Genomic DNA, 19,481 nt, shown 5'->3' with positions numbered 1-19,481 from the left:
TCCCTAGAGCTGTTGCAGGGAGCTTTAACAATCAGACCGGAACAGCAGAAAGGGTTTGAATTTTTTTGTCAATAAAAAAATTGAAGCATTGAATATGAGATATGATCATGGTCAGCTCTTGGCAGTGTTCCTGCCTGCCCCTGGCTTCTGAATCTTTTGTGCAGCATTGCCATCTCAGGGGGCTGCAGTGCCACTTGCTGCCCCACTTGCTTTTGTGTCAGGAGCTGTTGGGCCCCACAGGTTCTTTGCCTGTCTTTTGCAAGACAGTTACTAATGGGGTTTTGTGAGAACTGCAGCACAAGTCCATGACAAGGGTGAAATAAAGATAAAGCTCACCAGGAAGCCTGGTGAGCCGAGAGCTAAGACTGATATCTCTTCCTCCTCTGTGATTATTTCTACTATTGCCTAGTTTTCATAATGGAAACATTTGCAAGTATAGAAAGTAAGCTTTTCTGCCTTTCTTTTATGGCTCTTCATGTCTTCAGTTAGTGTGGTGGTGAGCACCTAAAGAAAGTGATAGTAGAACACCTGTTGAGGGGATCCTGCAAGAATCAGAACTTCAGCTTTCTGAGCTGGGAGTTGGTGGCTTCTCTGCTCTCCCAGCTGCTGTAGACAGGTGGATAGAAGTTCTCAACCTGAACTTCGGTCTGATTGCCTGCATCAGTGCTTTTTTTTTCAGTTCCATGTGAACTGAAACAGTGCTACAGTGCCTGTTACTCTTGTATCTTGCCAGCAGTGTAGCTGCTGCTCTTCTCTTCAGTTCTGACAGTCCAGCAATATCAGACTGTCCAGAGACCTGAGTTAGGTGCAGGTGTCAGCTGTGTGTCCTATCTTGCACAGAAGGTTTTGACTGCAGATTGTAACTCTCTTAATATGAAAAGTGTGACATAATGGGAAAAAGCAGACACTGGGATAGTTGTTTTTTTCTCTGGTTCTGGTGCCTAATACTTTCTTTTTTCTCTAGGGGGAAGCTGGGCCGTTATCCTCCATGGCCAGGGAAGGTGAGGTTTATTTGTATTTATTGTTGCTTTCTTAGTTTGTCATGGTTTGTGGGGCTTTTTGCGTGGTTTTCTTTGGTTGGTTGGTTGGTTTTTTTGGGGTGTGAGTTTTTTTGTGTTTTTCTTCTGTGTAGGGAAAGCTTTGCTTGAAAGCATTTCAGTTGTAGATTAATACTGGTTTTCTTGTTTGTTTGTTTTTTAAATACATATACCCTACAAATCTAAAGTGTGAACTAGTTTAGGGCTTTATTTGATCTGTTATCTCAGTCTGTAAGTAACAGCTGGAAGTTCATGTGAAATGAAAAGCAAATGTGAGCCAGCTCTAAAACTGATTGTGTTTCCCAAGTTTAGTTGTTTAATCCCTGTCACTTTCTGCAAGGCACATTTTTTTTCCCATAGTAGGTTATCAGTGCTGTGTTAAATAATAGAAATAAGGAGTCTGACTTACCAAGATACTGTTCTAGTGCTGTGGTTTTTGAGAATTATCTGGGGCAGTTTGATCCTACTTCTGGTTTGGTTGGGGTTTTTTCAGATAAAAGATTTTTAAAAATGAATTTTATATGCCATTTCTATTGTTTCTACTTCACTGAAAGGTCTTTCTTTTATGTCCTATGAGGGCTAAGCATGCTGAGGTAACAGCATGAGTCAGGGAAAAGAATTGTCAAGGTGGCTGGCGACTATAAACATTTGTTTATTAGATCAAGTTAGTACCAGGCTCCTCTACAGGTGTCACCTGTGTAACTGAATGATAGCTTTTCTCCTTACTAACATTTTATATTTGGTAAGCAATCTCTTTTGGGAGTAAAGACAAAGTTTAAAATTTAAAGGTTACCTAAGTGGAACAATTTTTTATTAATGCTGATTATCTTCCTAATCAGATTTTAAAAAAAATCCATAGTAGCTGAACACTTTGCAACTATGTGCTTTTTAATTCTGATTTCTAATCACCTTTAGATTGTTAACCCACCTAAAGATCTGAAGAAACCTCGCGGAAAAAAGTGTTTCTTTGTGAAGTTTTTTGGAACAGAAGATCAGTACGTACCTGCTTGTTTTCATCTGGGGAAAATACTGTACCACATAATGCCGATCTTTTGTGGAAGAAATATTTACTATTTTTTTGTTTTGGTGGAAGAAATGTTTACTAATATTACAGTGCAATGTAGTATTGTAAGGGATTCCCTTTGAACCACACAATAAAAGAAATTCAACTATTGCATGCTATAGCTGCTTACTGGAGTGTATGAAGACTGTAAAAGCTTAGGATTTGAGTTGCTGCTGTGATGATAGCTCGCCACTTTTAGGTGTGACATGACTATGTTAGATTTTAGCATGTGACCATGAAGAAGAAAGGTGCAGCTCACAGTATTTTTTTATTTTACTGCCAGAGGAATAAAATTAACTATATAATTACCATTTGTGAAAGAATATACTGTCCTACCGGCTCACTGAAAACATTCTTGCTGTGTTTTTGGAAGACTTCACAGCATAAGAGAGCCAAAAATGTTTTAGACTTTTGCCAGACAGAATTTAACGATTTCAAATGTGAACAAAATCATAGTTGTCTTAGATTTAAATTATTACAAACTAGGGGGAAAAAGCCAACAAAAAAAGCTCCTTAGAACGTGGATATTTCATGAAACTGAAAATGATTTTGATAATTTTTCAGTTTTCCTCTTTATTTTCTGCTATTTCCTATCAAGTGATGGAATAAAGAAAATTGCAAATATCTGTGGAAGACTAAAAAAAATCTTTGCTTTTTGGAAGAAAGGTGACAAGAACCGAGACCATTTGATGAATGTCTCTTAAATAATTTTTTGTTGCTAAATTATTTTTGCTTAATACTTTAAAATATTTTTCCATTAAGAAATTAGGTCTGAACTTGGAGTAGTAGTGAATGCCACATACTAATGGGAATGTTTGGATCTCTAATAACTTGAGGCAGGTGTTTTTGGTGGTGTTATTTGAGCTAATAAATTCTGAGTTGAAGTGGATTATTTCTCTCCTGATTATTCTCAATTCTTGTATTTTGCATTATTGAATCAAATACAGATTTTTTTGATATTAAGACAAGCGGTCAAATACCTTGGATACTGTAGCTGAGATTAATAACATGATTCTAAACGAGTTCAGAGGTGCAAAATAATCAGGATTTATTACAAGATTCTAGAGCTCTGGCTGGGGCAAATTCAGTCATCCGGTACAGTAAGGTAGTGTGGTTGTGGTGGTGTAGCCCCTTTCCCCAATCTTTGGCTTATGAAATTTAATCATATGTCGTGCTAGTAATAACGAATTAGAAATTTGCTTGCTTTGATTGGCATATCCTACATGAAAATTGACTAGAAATAAATGCTGTCACCTTTCTTTCAAATAATGTTGATAGAAGAGAGAGAAGCTTTTTTGTGCCTCTTCTATTCTGACTTGGAACTTTTAAAAGGCTGTCCTGGTTAGAACTATGCTGTTCTAACTGGTGTGTTGCTTGGGAAAGTTCTCACATTTGAGCATAATCAGTGAACCAAATCAGGAAAAATATAAATTATTTCACTTAAAATATGAAGATGAAGAAAAAGACCCTTTTCTTATATCAGACAAGTAAACTAGTGGGTTTTGCAAATACTTTTATCAGGTGTGTGTATAAACAGGACTTGGAAATACATAACTGAGAGAATGTCACCACTTTATGAACATCCTGAGGAATAGCAGAGTGCAGAGCTGTTACTGTTCAAGGGGTGATGAGGAGCACAGTTACCCATACTGATGGTCTAGTGTATGTAGTTCTTTTTTTAGCACCTCACTTTTTCTGCCATGTTCACGCTGTATGATGGCATTTCTGTACCATGGATCCATTGCTGCAGCTCTTGTATTACTGCCTTAGCCTTTGAGGTTGAACAGGAGAGGTTCTGGTCATCGGCTGTTCACCTCTTGTCAAGTATCTGTAAGGCAAAGGTGATGCTGATTGCTGGGTACAATCCCTCCCATGAACTTCTGAGGGTTGTTGCCAGTCAGTTGTGGAGAGGTAGGCAGTCTCAGGCCCTATTTTTGTCTTATTTCCTTCTGAGGATTCCTAGGTGCCTGCTGTGGCCAGAAATGTTCCAGGTTGGGTACAAATTGTTCCTTCCTGACTCACATGGCTTTGATTTGTCATACTAAAGGTTAAGGAGAAAGATGTTCAGAAGTAAAAATGGATGTGCATGAGCAGAGCAGAGGGGTAAATAAAAAAAATACTGATGTGTTTGGCAGTGGTTTTGGTGTAGTGTGTAAGTTTTGGTTATTTGTGAAATTCTGACTGGCTTAGGATACAGCACAGAGGAAATGCATTTTCCTTTTCCTGCAAATTGAATATTACCATGTACTGGGCCTCTGCAATGCTGCAGTGGCTAAGGGAATAGATTAACTAGAAAACTGTGAGTAGTTTTGTTCCAAGACACACAGGTGAGGGCATGAATGCATTCAGACTGTTCTCTAGGTCCTGGCTTTTGATAAATTTTCTGTTGAGCTTTGTGCTCTGTCCCTTAGTTGTGTTGGTGTTGTTTCTCCTGTTACTTCCAAAGGAATGGATTTTCTGGAATATAAGGATTCTCTACCCATGGAGGCAGATGTTGCTTATGTTTAAACTGTGAAGTACATATAAGCTTTACCACAGTGAAAGCCACCTTGATGTTCATAGTAGTGATGTAGTATCCATGTCTTATCTAAGTGCTTGTGTGCATTGCAGTTAAGGCAATAATGTAATGTCTCTTTATTACCTTGTTCTCCAAATTGATAAGGAGGTTTTTCTAGTCTGCTGAGGAGTTGTTTTTCTGTGTCTTTTCTTAGAGTAAATCACATTAAAAAGATTCTTTATCTAAAATCAAAGTTGGTGTTTCCTGTCCATAGACCTGACAACCATGTAATGACATCCATTACAGGACTCTAAACAAGTTTAGTTTAGAAGTGGAACTTAGACCTCTTATCTGTGTTTCTAACCATGCTTCTCAGATAGTATTGAAAGTCTCCTTTTATTATTATTTCCGTGCTACGGTCTTTTGTAGAAAATCTTTGTAGATATTTCAGTAGTCAGGTAAGAACTTTTATTTTGCTTAAATTATTGCATTTATTGCTTTTAGTAGTTAAAACTAATAGGCTGGCTGGCCCATAGTTCAAAATATTTTTGCATTTCTTGGCCTGCTTAGAAATTCATTACAACATTTTTCAAAACTGAAAATATCATTGCTTTGAAGTTATCTTTCTACTATGTTGCTTTAGAAATACTAGTGAGAGTCCTGCAACCATCAGAGATGTGTGTGCAAACACAGCCATTCACCTTCCTTCCCCCTTTGGTATTCCCTAACAGCCAAATGGACTTGCAAATCATATATATCACAGTCTTACTAGGGTGCTGTGACATCCCATTCTTGATTACAACCTTTTGAAGCATCAGTGTGAAGCCAAATATGGTGACGTCAAGGGGCACTTCTTGACTTTATATATTAAGGAAAAAATGGAGGAAACTTACAATCTAAGATAAGTGTAATAATTTTCAAACTGCTTCCATAAAGCATGGTGATTTTAACACAGCACTTACTACCTTTCCATCCTCCATGTCCTATTGGGATGAAGGCACCTACCCTTTTCTTCTGCCACTATTTTCCCTGGTTTTCAAGGAGAGAGTAAATTCAGGATGTACTCTTTCTGAAACGTTCTTTCAGGTCCTGACATCAAAAAAACACTTGCTTTAAATTTGCCAGCTTTTGGAATACATCTTAGTAGTCTGAGGGGCTGGAGGGATAGACTGAGCTGATGGAGGGGGTGAGCTTGTGTTCCTAGTACTTCTCAGTGAGGCATATTATCCCATACGGAGTTCTGTGTTCCTGTAGCAGAGCCAGCTGGAATGTTGTTCAACATCCTTGCAGGCACAGTACCATAGCTGAAAATCAGTACAGGCAAAACTCTTTCACCTCGTACTGAGAAGGTATTTTATTGCACAATTTTGAAAAACCTAATACCTGATTTCCTTCAGTATTGCCCTGCTTCTGGGTTTTTTCTAAATATCCCTTCCTTTATTCTAGTATGATGTGGTCATTTTTGTATTTTTTTCCTAGGAGTTTATGTATTAAGTTTCAGAAGTTAGCTGTTTAATTTATGAGGATTGGAATGTTCCCTTTTAAACAGGAGGAAATCCATCTTGATTTATCTCGTGTGCTCAAACACACTGGCCTTTTAAATAACTAAGCAATTTGAGTTTTAGAACTGGTTGTGTTAGAACTTAATGTGAGCATCTAAAGTGCTAGTTTAAAGCAATTAAAATTTTCCCAGACTGTGGTGAATAGAAATTTGGAGATACAGTGCCACTGTTTTCCATCCCCAGCTCTATGGTTTGCAAAAAGCGTGGATTGATGGATATTCTTCCATCTCTTTCCTGCAGTTTATCATTAGGAGTTAGTATCTTCCTGTTAGTAGACAGGAAGGAAGTGGCTGGAATGGTGAGGGTTTGAAGATCTCCTTGCCTGTGCCATGCTTGTGCCAGGGGTTTGAATCTGGTGTCTCTGCATCTCTCTATGTCACTGTTTCTGTGTGGCTGCAGGTCACTTTCATGCTTGCCTCTGCTTATTCTAAGTTTTGCTTACATTATAAACATTGTTCATGTTTATAATGTGGATTTGACATGAACAGTGTTTTTTTAAGAATGGTATTTTGGAGAGGATGAGGAACAGTGTGGAGAAATGAAAAGTCATGGCTAACAGTATTTTTACTACATCTTTTCACTTTCCATGTAGCCCATTCTTTACAGATGCCTGGTGATTTTGCAGTGCTATGAATGCAATTTCATCTTAAATATGACATCTTCAGTGTCAATGCTAATGTTTTTCTTGTGCTTTGATTCACTGCTGAATCAGGAGAGAAACGATAGAAACCTTTTATGTGTTGTATTCTTGAAACTGATCTAAAAGCTAGGCTTTATTGGCTTTGAGGGTTTTGAGATCTTTTTGTATAAACATGAATGATTTTGTTTGGTGAAAAGTTCTTTTATTTTCAAGTACAGTGCAAACACTGCATGCAATTGGGTTATAGACATTGGTGTCAAAAGGTGCTTATGTCCAGGTAGGTGATGCATAAACAAACAGGAAAGGAAAAGACAAATTTAATTTTTTCCCTGTTTTTTTTTTAAGTTTATTTTTAATTGAGGCAGCATTTAAGATTGTTTTTCACTTATTAGTGTGTCTCTGAGATCTCTAGTTCTTTGTCCTGGAGGATTACAGGTGCCAAGATGGATCTTTGAAGCCCCAAACCGGAAAGCTTTGTTCTTCAAGCTTTCTCCATACCAAAGGAAAATGAATGATAAAGGAAGCTAATGAACATGTGCAGTGAGGAGGGATAGGATGTACAGAAACCTAAGAGAATGCCTTGAGAGAAAATAACTTATTTCTATTTAGAAATTCAGTCCTGCAACAACATTTAATGTGCTTTTTTTATATTGTGGTCCAAAATTATTTTTCCTTTATGCATATAATGAAAGACTTCTCATTAATGAAAGAGCTGCTCCTGTATGGTACCCAGGGATGTTTGTCATTGTCATACAGGCAGGCTTTACAGTATAAGAGAATTTTAAGGTGTGTTTCACAGTAATGTATGAGCAGCTGGGAGAGATTCTCTGAATAGCTGCTGGACTCAGACTCTAGTCTGAATGCAGTGATTTGACTTGTTATATTGAGTCAGTTCTTACAAAAATGGTGTAAGCTAAGTGATTAGCTTTGCATACAGGAGCAGTGGGTTCTTTGGAAAGGATGCTGGTGTTTTCCACAGTCAGCTCTAAGCAGGAAGTCTTGTCACTGCAAATGTTCCAAAATGTTTCAGTCTACTTTCTTAAAGTTGATTCCCGATTACAAACAATTGCTATTGCCAGTGGGAAGAAAGGTCTTAACAAGTTACAGAGTTTGTTTTGTGAAGAAAGAACAATCGAGATTCAGCAAAACATTGCTATTATTTTTTGTGGTTTTAATCTTCATGTTCAGTTTAACTATATGACGTGGCACAGTGTCTGAAAATGCAGCTATTAAATCACTTCATCTGCTTGCAGGAGCTAGACTGCACTGGGGAATATTTAAAACCTGTAATCATGGGTAGTCTATGTAACATAGAGATATCTAGGGACAAGAGAAATTCTGATTGCCCCTTTTTTGCTTTGTGCTATGAAGTACCATTGGCCACACTGAGGGAAGGGTTTTCAAAACTTACACAGTTATTTTTTCAGTAGGGTGGAACTAGCTTTGTAACAGTGTGGTTGATGATCCTAGGCTTGAATTTGGGGAGGGAGAAAGGTGGTTTAATGTCAGAGAGCCACAAGGAATTCAGGCATCAACGGAAGCAAAGGCATTCCCTTAAAGCTCACTGAAGAAGTGGTAGAAGAGCTTGTTTACATGAAGGAAACTGAAGTTGTCACCATACTTGATGACTTTACCATTCAGTAAATGTCAGGAAATCTTATTTAGCAGGAGTGGAAACAGAGAAATAATTTTGATTTTCCTCAAAGAACTGCAGTCTTAATAGGACTGCAGGTTAATACTGTTGTACTGTACAAGTCAGATTATCTTAAAATAGCAACAGTGAAGGAAGTAGTTCTTTTGCCTCAAAAACAAAATTGTTGTTTTCATGCAGGATACATCAGAAATAAATGCAGCAATGAGCTGTGGCTTTTGTATTCACTCTGTGTGGTCATCTCTATAGTGAGATACATAATTTTGAGAGTGTTTTCCTGCTGTTTTTTTAGACAACAGTATGCTCAATGTATTTGAACCAGGGATTGGTAGCTGAGAATTGTTAGGTGAACCTTGCTTTCAATAACCTCGTGAGTAGATTCGTGGTATTGGCTTTGCCTGGAGGCATGGGACTGTGAGTGTTCCTCATGGTGAAACAAGTGAAGTCATTGGGCCGCCATTGTTTTAAATGCCTCTTGTGATCACATCCAAAAGTTGTTTTGTCAATAGAGAATAATGTTTAGAGGTCGACACTGCTAGAATGAGAGGAGATAAAACTTAATTAACAAAGTAAAAGTGCCAGAAGAAAATTCTCAGTGAATGCAGTAATGGCAGTCCTTCACTTTCTAGATAGGAAGTGAGTTTGGGCTGTTGTCATCAGTAGATCTGGGGGAGAAAGCGTAGTTGTGTGTTTCTCAAAGTGGGATGATTGAGAAAGTTGCGGTTTGGAGACTATTAACTAGCTTCTCTTTTTGTTTCAAGTGCTTGGATCAAAGTGGAGCAGCTGAAGCCTTATCACCTTCACAAAGAGGAAATGATAAAGATTAACAAGGGTAAGCGCTTCCAGCAAGCTGTGGATGCTGTAGAAGAGTTTCTTAGAAAGACCAAAGGCAAGGACCAGGTGAGTGGGTTTTCACTGTGTGCATCAAAACAGGTCTTGGCATGAATAATGATTAGATGCCTTGTTATGTGAAAGGGGTTTGTAGCCTCTGGCAAGTTGAGGAGGATTTTGTTTTCCTTCCTTTGGTTTTTGGGATTTATTTCCTATCCTATCTTCTTCCCCGCTTAATCTTGTTTGGTGGGGAAAAGTGATTATTGGATTATTAAATGATGAAGAAAGTGAAGAGGCTATTTGATCTGCTTGTGATGATTTTATAAATCAGTCTTAAGAATTTGATATCTAGTAATCTTGTCTCTAGTATGCTGAAAGTTCACACAGTCGTGGCAAGTCTTCAGGTGGCCTGTTCTGTTACGTGCTTGCTTAAACTGCTGTGTTTTCGCAGGAGAACTAACCAGGAACTTCACTCATCAATTCCAAATGGCTAACAGATATGTAGTTTTCAAGTTACTGTGCTGTTGTTTTGCTTGATAGTTATCAACACAGGGTCCTTCACATCCTTGGTTTTGCATGAAAATCATTCCATCTCTTCTCTTCTTTCCTTACCATCTTCTATTCTATGATCTCTCAGGCGTCTTCCCATAACTCCACTGAAGAGAAGAATCGGCGTAATTCCAGTGAAGAAAGAGGCAAGCAATCTACTGGTGAAGAGAAACGCAAAGGCAGTTTGTCTGAAGGAAAGGTGAAGAAGGGCACAGGGGAAGGAAAAAAGAGGGTCTCTTCTGTCTCGTCAGAGAGAGGATCAAAGTCACCCTTGAAAAGAGCCCAGGATCAGAGCCCCCGAAAGCGGGGGCGCCCACCCAAGGATGAGAAGGTTTGTGTTGTGCATGTCCACCGGTGCCCGTGGACTTGGCAGCTGGACTTGAGGGCTGACTGGCACCTTGACTAACAGGCCAGCAGGAAGAATCAGTTCAGTATCCCTTTTTTTAAGCTTTTCCATGTTGCTACTTCTAGACCATTTGGCTGCCTGATAGCCTTGGCAAGCATATTGTTGATTCATCCTGTGATTTTTAGCAGTTAGTTACTGTGAGTGGCTCTGTTTCTATCTTTGAGAGGGCTTTGAAAGCTGTGGGAGACTAGATTCTTTCGTCTTGCCATCCTCGAGTTCTGTTTGTGTGGGAAGGATTAGCAAAGAGATATGGGTCTTCATCTGGTTCCTGACTTCTCCCATCTCATCTACTTGATCATCTATGATCAGGTGATAAGTAGTTGCTCAGCTTCAACCTCAGTACTCACAAATAGGGAGATATCCTTAAAGGGCTAGGGCTTAAAGGAGGAATTTTTGGCTTGGAGAATCCATCAGAAGAATTGTCTTCATTTCAGCTTCTGTGCTTTAGGATATGTTCCCATCCTCCATTATAAAGGAGCCTTAATATTTTATTCCCACTACTTCCTTGATATTTCTCGATGTTGTGGCAGCACTTTGTCTACCCTCATTTTAGAGTTCCAGCTTTTTTATTATGGAACTCACTGTTGTGGTCTAGATCTTCCTATTTCAAATGGGTATTTATTTTGGTGGATTATTACAAGGCACATCCTCCATTGGAGACTACATCTGAAGACAACTGGGAAACCTTAATTGAAACACCATACGGTTTGCTCATGCAACATGCTTGCTCACCTGTGCTTCAAGGGGATCATGTTGTGTTTCAGTCTTTTCTTTCAGTCAGGATGCAAGTCAAGATGCTGGCTTTTGCTCTCCAGAATTGTGAATGGATTGACCTTCGCTGATTGAACAGCAGACTCTCTCTTGATATAGTAAAATGAAGCTGATCATCTCAGATATTAGCTGTGAAGGCATCATAAAATAGAATCAGAGAATATCCTGATTTGGAAGGGACATACAAGGATGATCATGTCCAACTCAAAAGGGGTTAAAGGAAATACTGGCTGTATTTCAGCACCAATGTCTGTGAAATTAGGCTGCACAACAGGTCCCATCAGTTTCTTCTTTTGAGGGAAGTTGGAGGAGGGGAGGAATGGATGCATGTTTAGGAGGATAACTAATAATTACAGAACTTGCCTTGACTGATGTAGGGAAATGCTTCATTGGCAGCATAATTTTCAGTTTTCTAAGTATCTTCCTGTAAGCAGCTTGTGTCTCCACATATTTTTGCTAAAATAAGCCACAAGACCTTTTTTTTCCCCTTGCAAAATGATTCTCTGTGTTTGAGCTAGATTCATTCCAAAATTGATCAAAACTAATGGCTGGGAGAATTCTGATTATGTTGACACATTGCACGCATAAGTTTTACTGTGTTAACTACCTCAGGACATTGGTGTGCTTTGAGTGAGCCAATTGTGGTAGTAGACATTATTTTACTGGCACATGACAGGCAGACTGGTTTTAAAGTTGCCACAAAGTGGTGGCCAGCTGTGTGATAACTGCCTGGCTACAAAAGAGGAAATTAAGCAGGATAAGGTAGGAAAGTAAGCCTTATAGCTTCTGGAAAGTGACAAATAAAATAATGTTATATGAAAATATAACAGTAGTGCCTTAATACTGTTTTTCAGCCTATTAAATAATTTTGAAATGTTGTCTTCTTGCCTGGTTCTCATAAATTCCTCAAATTCTTAGCCCTAGAGTAGCAAACATATTGTTGTCTTGAATTATTATTATCATGCTAGGATTTGTTTTTTTTTTTTCTGCATCCCAGTCCAGTTTCTGGCTTCCAAACAATAAGGATGCATAAAAATCAAGAATCCAGTTGTTGGTGAAGTGTGCTCTGTCTAGAAAGGCTCTGTAGCCATATATGATAATTCTTATACTCTTGTTTTTATAGCTTGTATAAATATTTTTGAAGGAGCAATAGAACTTCATAGATACCAAAGCAGGTTTTATCCACACTTAACCAGCTCAAGTATGCAGGACTCTCCCTAGAAAAGATTGGAGACTGATGTCTGCATTGTCCTGCTAACACTTGGACAGTTGCATCGTTCTTGGTTACCTCCAGGAGTCTTGCTCTGGCTGTTTTTGCAAACAGTGTTCTCTTGTGCTTCTGTGTGAATACTAAGGTGTATTGTGCATTTTTGGGAAGTACTTTTGGAGAGGAGATAATGTGACTCCATTTCCGAACCCTCATTTCAGAGAAAGACAGCACATATTATGCAGAAGTCCTGTGCATTCTCTTCATGTAGCATAAAATCCTAGATATCTATAGCATGTGTCTATGACCTACAGCATAAAGACCTATTTTAATCTGTATGTCTTGGGGAAATAGAAGATAAAATTTAATCTGCTCAACAGTAAAAGTCCCAGTATGTTGAGTACTATCATGATACTACAAACCAGGGCCTGTGGAGCAGAGGAGACAGCCCATATACCAGTTTGTATCATGGATTCTGCAGACTTGAGCAGATGTGGCTGTCAACCTCGTGCTTTGAAGGTTCTCCTGGTAACAGGTAGACTATTCTATTGTGACAGGGTAGGATTAAAAAAGTTCAGACCTTTGCTTGTGATGATGTTCTTCACTCATTTGTTAAGATTTTTGCATCCACCAAAGGAAAATACAAGATCAAGCATGTTTCTTTTCTACTCATTGCATAAGTACACAAGTGCAGTGATTCCTCTTAGGTATGAAGAATGGACTCTTCAGAAGCCATAAATCTGGTTGAGTTCCTTCACTGACAGTTGATGTTTTCCTCACCTTACCTGTGTTGCTAATACAGTAATTTCACGAATACAAGCCGCATGGACTATAAGCCGCATCTCTGGGTGTTGGCAAACATTTCGTTCTTTGTCCATAAATAAGCCGCACCTGAGTATAAGCCGCTCTGTCGTTCGCAGCGAAGACCCATGTGCAACAAAGTTGCCAATTAGTAACAGAACCGTGGCATGGTGGGGTTTACTGGCTCGGCCCGCTCGGGGCTGCCGACGGGGCCAGGTGGTCCAGCCCAGCGCTGCTGCTCGGCAGGGCCGCTCGGGGCCGGCTGCCTCCTCTGGGCTCGCTCACCCTGGCCCGGCGCTGCCCCGTGGTGGCAGGCAGGGACGGAGCCCCCCCAACTCCTGCAGTTGTGGGCGGGGACGGAGCCCCCTGCCTCCTCCCCGGGCCGCGGCGATGGCAGCACGGGGCCCCCGCCTCCTCCCCGGGCCGCGGCGATGGCGGCACGGGGCCCCCTGCCTCCTCCTCGGGCCGCGGCAATGGCGGCATGGGGCCCTCGCCTCCTCCTTGGGCCGCAGCGATTGGCAGCACGGGGCCCCCGCCTTCCCCCCGAGCCGCGACGATGGCGGCACGGGGCCCCCGCCGCCTCCCCGGGCTGTGGCAGAGGAGGGAAGGAGAGAGATCTCCCGCCTCTCTCCCCACCCCCCTTACTGCCTGCCAGGCTCCACCCGCGGCGCAACAGAGTAACAATTTGTAACAATCGTGAAATGCCAGCTTTTACAAACAGGTGCTCGGCTCGGCACCCTGGCTGGCACTCCTGAGGTTGTAAATGTCAGAAAATTATTCACATATTAGCCACTCCTGAGTATTAGCCACATTTCTGGTGTGGGAGCAAAATTTTAGTCAAAATGGTGCGGCTTGTATTCGTGAAATTACTGTACTCTGTGTTTAAATATGAATGCTTGTTGAAAGGCCTGTGAAATAGAGGGCCTTTGTAATGCTTTTAAAGCTCTCTGTGTGCTCAAATGATGATCATGCTGTGACCAGCCCCTGAGCCAGGTTTTAAGCTCTTTCTGATCCTTCTTCTGTCTCCTCAGGACCTCACAATTCCGGAGTCAAGTACAGTGAAGAGGGTGATGACTGGAACAGTGGCTGGATTTAAATGGCCACCAAGTGTGAGCGAGGTGAGAAGCTTTACAACACCTAGGATCTGAGTTTGTGGCAGCAAATCTAGAGCCTTTTGTCTGGCTGTAAAACAGCGAGATCTTATCTTCTTGTGTCAGAACATACTGCAGCATAACAAAGCTGAACAATACCCCAGATAGTTCAGAAATATGCTGGGAAATGAGATTTCTCTCTCTGTGGAGCTATTTGCAGATTCACACTTAACTTGCTGTACTAATGTTTACACTACTTGTTTCAAAAGCATTTTTGGGAATGACTTCTCAAAAGTGGTGGTGGTCTGGACAGTCTGTCCCTGTCTGAATACTATCACATGGAGTGCTTTCATTTGACTTTCTTCACGAGCAGCTTTTCAAAACCTTTTGATTTTGTTGAATAAACATGATCAGTAGAGCAGAATAAGAGCAATGAGATTCCAGGATAGTATGTGTGATGCTTAATGGGAAGATAAGGTATCTGGGTCTGCAGTCCTTGTTGCTGTCAGGATGGGTTTACTTGGCATGTAGCAATCTCCAGTCAAGTCCCAGAATGCTATTTTGTGGAATTCCTTGGAAGCTGGAAAATAAGTGTTTTCATTTGCTTGGGAGAGGAAGGAGCTGAATATGAGTTTTCTTCCTCTCATGTTATTCTTGCTTGTATACTTCTCTGCTTTTCCTACAGATGTCCAAAAATGAGGAATTTTATTTGAACGGCTTTGGTTTTGAGAATGAAACACTATGTAAACTACTGAGTTGAAACAGGCTCCTTGACACAGCTGATACATTTTTATATTTTCACCCGTATGTGATTGTTCTCATGCAGCTTAGGAGAGCAAGGGAGTTGTGCTGTGGTCACTCAGTGACTCTGGATTTATTTCTGAGGCTGTACTTTCTTTCTTTGTAGCCTGTGAAGGACAGTGATCCACACTTTCATCACTTCCTGCTAAGCCAGACAGAGAAGGTAAGGATTTGGCGGACAGGATCATGCTGCTGGGTAGATTGGAATCCTTACTGGTTCCGGCCCTTTGCTGAAACTGAATACAAGGAGTATGCATAAAGAGCTCCAGAACTCTGTTCTTTAGAGGCTGGCAATTAAATTAGTTGAGGTACTTCCAAGCCTTAAGATTTAGAGTGATTTAACATTAAGTACAGTGAATAGTTTTAAGTAATTCAAGATTATCTAACACTAGTTTTTGACAGATCTGATGTAATAAATTGTGTAGAATGAGCAGGATGGACAGGAAAAGCTTTTTTTTGTGTTCAAAAATGCTCTTGATTGTTTTTTATGGTTCACCTATCAGTTTATTTATCGGGATAGGCTTGTCAATTCACTGAATGTTGCAGGAAAACTTCCAGAACCGGAAAAGCTTAATGTAAAATACAGCCAGTTTATCTCATGAGAGTTAGAAGTCTTGCAGGATTTTATATTCAGTGGTGAACATCAGGAGGAGAAGAAGAGATCAGGTTAAGCATAAAAGTATTTATATCTCACTGAGGATCTGGGCAGAGCTAGAAGGATTAAGACCTGCTAACAGTTTTATCTAGATTCACAGTAAGCAGCATGGGGAGGAACAGCCTTTGTCTTAGCATTTGTAGAAAGCAGCATGCCTTCTCATATTAACCAGAAGATTTTGGTTCCACAGCTGTGGAGACACAGTGAGCGTAGATATGAGGCTTCATGGCAGGCTTCAGAGAGCTAAGTGTAGGAGTAGGGATGGCCCAGGTTCTGGTGCCTCCAGAGGAGCCTGTTGTAGGAACTACAGAAGGGAGTTTGCAGAACCTCTGTTAGAAAACATGCTGAATTGCTGGGGCAGGGTGAGAAAGAACAATCTTAATATCTTACAATATATTTTAGGTTTTATTTTCTCCCCTTGAGGGAAGAATTGTCCTACTTTGAAGGTGGTGGTGGGTGGGTGAGCTGCTTGTTTCTTTGGAACAAGGATATGGTCTGCTTGCTCAAGAGAGTAAATCAGCACTTTCTTCCCCTGAATCCTTTGTCTTCTCCATACAGCCAGCAGTCTGCTATCAAGCCATCACAAAGAAACTGAAGGTTTGTGAAGAGGTAAAGCAAATCTTCATTTTGATGGATTTTTATTGTTATGAGGCCTTGCAGTTCTTCCAGAGCTATGCATTACATTGTTATTATAATTTTTCCCCTCCCCCCCTCTCTTCCCCCTGCCCCACTCCCTCAGGAGACAGGATCTACCTCCATCCAAGCAGCAGACAGTACGGCAGTCAATGGCAGCATCACACCTACAGACAAAAAGTAAGATCTCCAATACGCTTCAGCCATTTCCTTCTCAGCTCACACTCCAGGCTGTCACTGAGAATGAATAAACCTAACATTTCCCTTTAACTGCACATTCCTTCTCTCCTTGTGTGAAACTCTTTTGGGGGCAAGGTGGGAGGGAGGCAGCTAAAAAAAAAGGAGGCTGTGCAATACAAAATTCAGAGTAAGTTTTGTCCTGGATACATCTGCTATTTGGAGTGTTTCTGCAGTTCCCCTTTTCAGCAGGTCCCAGCAGTATTCCTGAGTGTCACATAAGATAGGAAGATAAAAGGGAATTTGTCTCTAGTAGTGCATGGCAGTTGACTGGGGTTGTTCACTCCCTCTCCTGAGCATGCAGAAGACAAGAGGAAGAGGGAGATATGTTCTGCCATCGCAAGAACTTTGCTGTGTAGCACGTGAGCTTTCTGTTTTCTCCTAACACCCATGTTCTCCTTTTTAGAGTGAGAGAAGCCTAATTTGAGTTTCCTGTTTAGCTCTGTAACTTCTGCTCTGTTCAAATTGAGTTCAGGCCACTCTTGCTGTTTGCTGTTCAGGCAGTTCACATGGGATGTCAGTTCTCACCTGCACTGTAGGGGAACAAAAATAATGAAGCTGTTTAGGTAAAACAGTCTCTCAGGAAAGTGCATCTCAGAGGTGGGTTGAGAAGGAAGGAATATCTCTGCTGGTTTAGAGACTTGAAAAGAGGTAGACCTTATTTGGGCCATGTCAGGAGCTTGTAGTGATTTGCTCTGCTCTGTCTAAATAATTTTGCTTGGAGAAAAGACAGCATGGCTAGCTGGAAGAGGACGGGTGGCTTGTGAAAGCCACAGTGCAGCTGTAGTGTGGATAATTCTGCAGAATTAACTGCAGGTTTGCCAGGTAAATTTTGTTGTGACATTACCTTGGATATAACTGAATGTTTCAGAATCTCTGTGAAAACTGGGTTTTGTGGGAAGTTGCATGATGGATAAAAGGGTTCTTGCAGCAATACCTGCAGAGGAATTCCTGTTGCAGGTAATTGTAGGGGCTTGGTGGCATATTGTCGGTTTTTTTTAATGGAGGGAGCAAAACTCTTTTTCCAGCTTGCAGGAGGAGGGGAGCGCTGTTTTCTGGGACTGATAGTGACCTGTACTGGCCTAATATTTCCATTCTTCCAGTATCTGAAATGGCAGCTGTAGAGCAGGGACTAGTCTTCCATCTGGCATGATGTTTAGCCCAGTAGTCTTTGCTAGGTTTTATTACAACTAAGATACTAATGTGTCATTCAGTTATACAAGCAAGTATTGTATGCCTGACTTAGCTTTAAAGTCAGAAAATGAATTAGAGAAGCACCTGCTCATTTCTAAGTGTTCCCTTTAACTTCAGTAAGGCAATGACTGTCAACAGAAAGCGCACAAACAGCAATATTAGTAATCAAAAAACCGCACACAAACAAACCACCCCAAAGAATCCAGATTATCCAAACCTTTAATAATTAGGTGTTCTTCTGAAATAGATTAAAGACTTTCTTCAGGAAACTGTTAGGGATGTTTGCTAAGCAGAATAAATTCTAGCTTGCTTATAAAGTTCAGTGTTTGCCCATTGTTTGTTTGGGTATTTTTTTTGTGCTGGTGATGCTCCAGTTTGCTCTTCATCATTTCCAGCACCATGAGAAACTGACACTGCTTTCTCTTGCATTAATATTTATCTGTACCCTCAGGATAGGATTTCTGGGCCTTGGTTTGATGGGAAGTGGCATTGTCTCCAACTTGCTGAAGATGGGTCACACTGTCACCGTCTGGAACCGAACTGCTGAGAAGGTAGGCATGTACTTAAACGTCTCTTAAACATTCAGTTACCCCCTGTATCTAATGGAATCATCTGTCAGTGGTGCCTGGGAGAGGATGACAAAGAAATGCAAGGATATGTTTGCTGCCCTTTTCTGTCCTGTTTCCTAAGTGCTTATTGGTGGGCACATGTGACTAGGTGCAGCTGTGGTCTGTTCTAGTGTGGTCACTCATGTCAGCAGTCCTGCCCCTCTGCCTTTTGTGTGAGAGGAGAGAGTTGTCAGAAGAGTTGCATCCCTGTGTATATATATATATATATGTGTGTGTGTGTGTGTGTTGGAGAATGGGATGTAACGTGCCTCTGAAAATACTGCTGATGTGAATAGCCAGTCAATGTATTGTGCCAAAAAGGCCAGGTGCAGGGAGTTATCCCACAAGATTGAGGTATGATAAGATGCACTGCTCTGTCACAGGCTAGTTTACACCTATTGTGCTAGTCATGTAATAACAAGCATTCTGTCAAGGACCTGCTGTGTCATGAGACTAAGATGGAGAAGGGTTTTATAGGAGTATTCAAAATGAAAAAGGAGCTTATATTGCATTGCACTTATATACTTGACAGTGTTACTTTTTGTAGCAGAGGAGGAAAAGTAGGTAGCTGGGGGAGATGTGGTACTCGGAAGATGCTGTGCAATAGCAAAGCAGGAAGGACACTGTGGTTACTTTGTTAAAAGGGGATTAAAAGAATTATTTATTCAAGAGGAAAACATGGCTGGTATGAGGGGATAGGGTAAGAAGGAGCTAAGATTTTGAAGCAGCAGCCCTCTGAAACACATCAGTCTCAGCTATATATTCCTGTTACTATCCAGTTACACATTTTGCTATGTCCTTTTACCAATTTTTTCCCTAAATCTCCCTTTTTTTCCTAATAATTTCTTGTCAAACCCACAACATTCTTACTGTTTTGTCTAAGAGTTTTGTGTATTTGTGCCTTTCTTTCAAAGTTCTTCACCCATTCTTCAGAAAAGCTGCAAAAGAGCCCCGCATGCACGCGTGTTGTGTGTGTGTTTGTGTAGACAAAGCAACAGAAGAAGGCGATTAACAAGCCTGACCCCTTTGGAGTTGTGTCCAGCAGTGGAGATTTTACAGCAAAATGCAGAGAATCAATTTGCTCTGTATTTGTCTTACCTTTGGACTTGTGCCTTTTGCAGTGTGATTTGTTCATCCAGGAGGGTGCACGGCTGGGAAGAACCCCTGCTGAAGTAGTCTCCACCTGTGACATCACGTTTGCCTGTGTATCAGATCCAAAAGCAGCAAAGGATGTAAGGATTAGCTCT

At 40.7% G+C, this 19,481-nt stretch overlaps 1 protein-coding gene across 2 annotated transcripts in view; it reads left to right on the top strand.

Annotated features, from left to right (window-relative positions):
• GLYR1 (glyoxylate reductase 1 homolog) overlaps positions 1–19,481 on the top strand; it is a 33,633-nt gene that overhangs the window by 1,126 nt on the left and 13,026 nt on the right. The window contains exons 2-11 of one of the 2 annotated variants that reach the window (XM_033073711.2): positions 965–1,001; positions 1,953–2,032; positions 9,212–9,350; positions 9,919–10,161; positions 14,047–14,133; positions 15,014–15,070; positions 16,121–16,171; positions 16,302–16,375; positions 18,078–18,177; positions 19,356–19,466. In XM_033073711.2, coding sequence (XP_032929602.1) covers positions 965–1,001; positions 1,953–2,032; positions 9,212–9,350; positions 9,919–10,161; positions 14,047–14,133; positions 15,014–15,070; positions 16,121–16,171; positions 16,302–16,375; positions 18,078–18,177; positions 19,356–19,466 — 979 coding nt within the window. The remainder of the gene's footprint in view (positions 1–964; positions 1,002–1,952; positions 2,033–9,211; positions 9,351–9,918; positions 10,162–14,046; positions 14,134–15,013; positions 15,071–16,120; positions 16,172–16,301; positions 16,376–18,077; positions 18,178–19,355; positions 19,467–19,481) is intronic. The other variant, XM_033073712.2, reaches the window with a different exon arrangement.

This window comes from Catharus ustulatus, chromosome 16 (genome assembly GCF_009819885.2).
Source record: "Catharus ustulatus isolate bCatUst1 chromosome 16, bCatUst1.pri.v2, whole genome shotgun sequence".
NCBI classification, from domain to species: Eukaryota; Metazoa; Chordata; class Aves; order Passeriformes; family Turdidae; genus Catharus; species Catharus ustulatus.
Note: the sequence above shows the minus strand (reverse complement) of the source record. Positions and strands in the feature narration are given on the sequence as shown.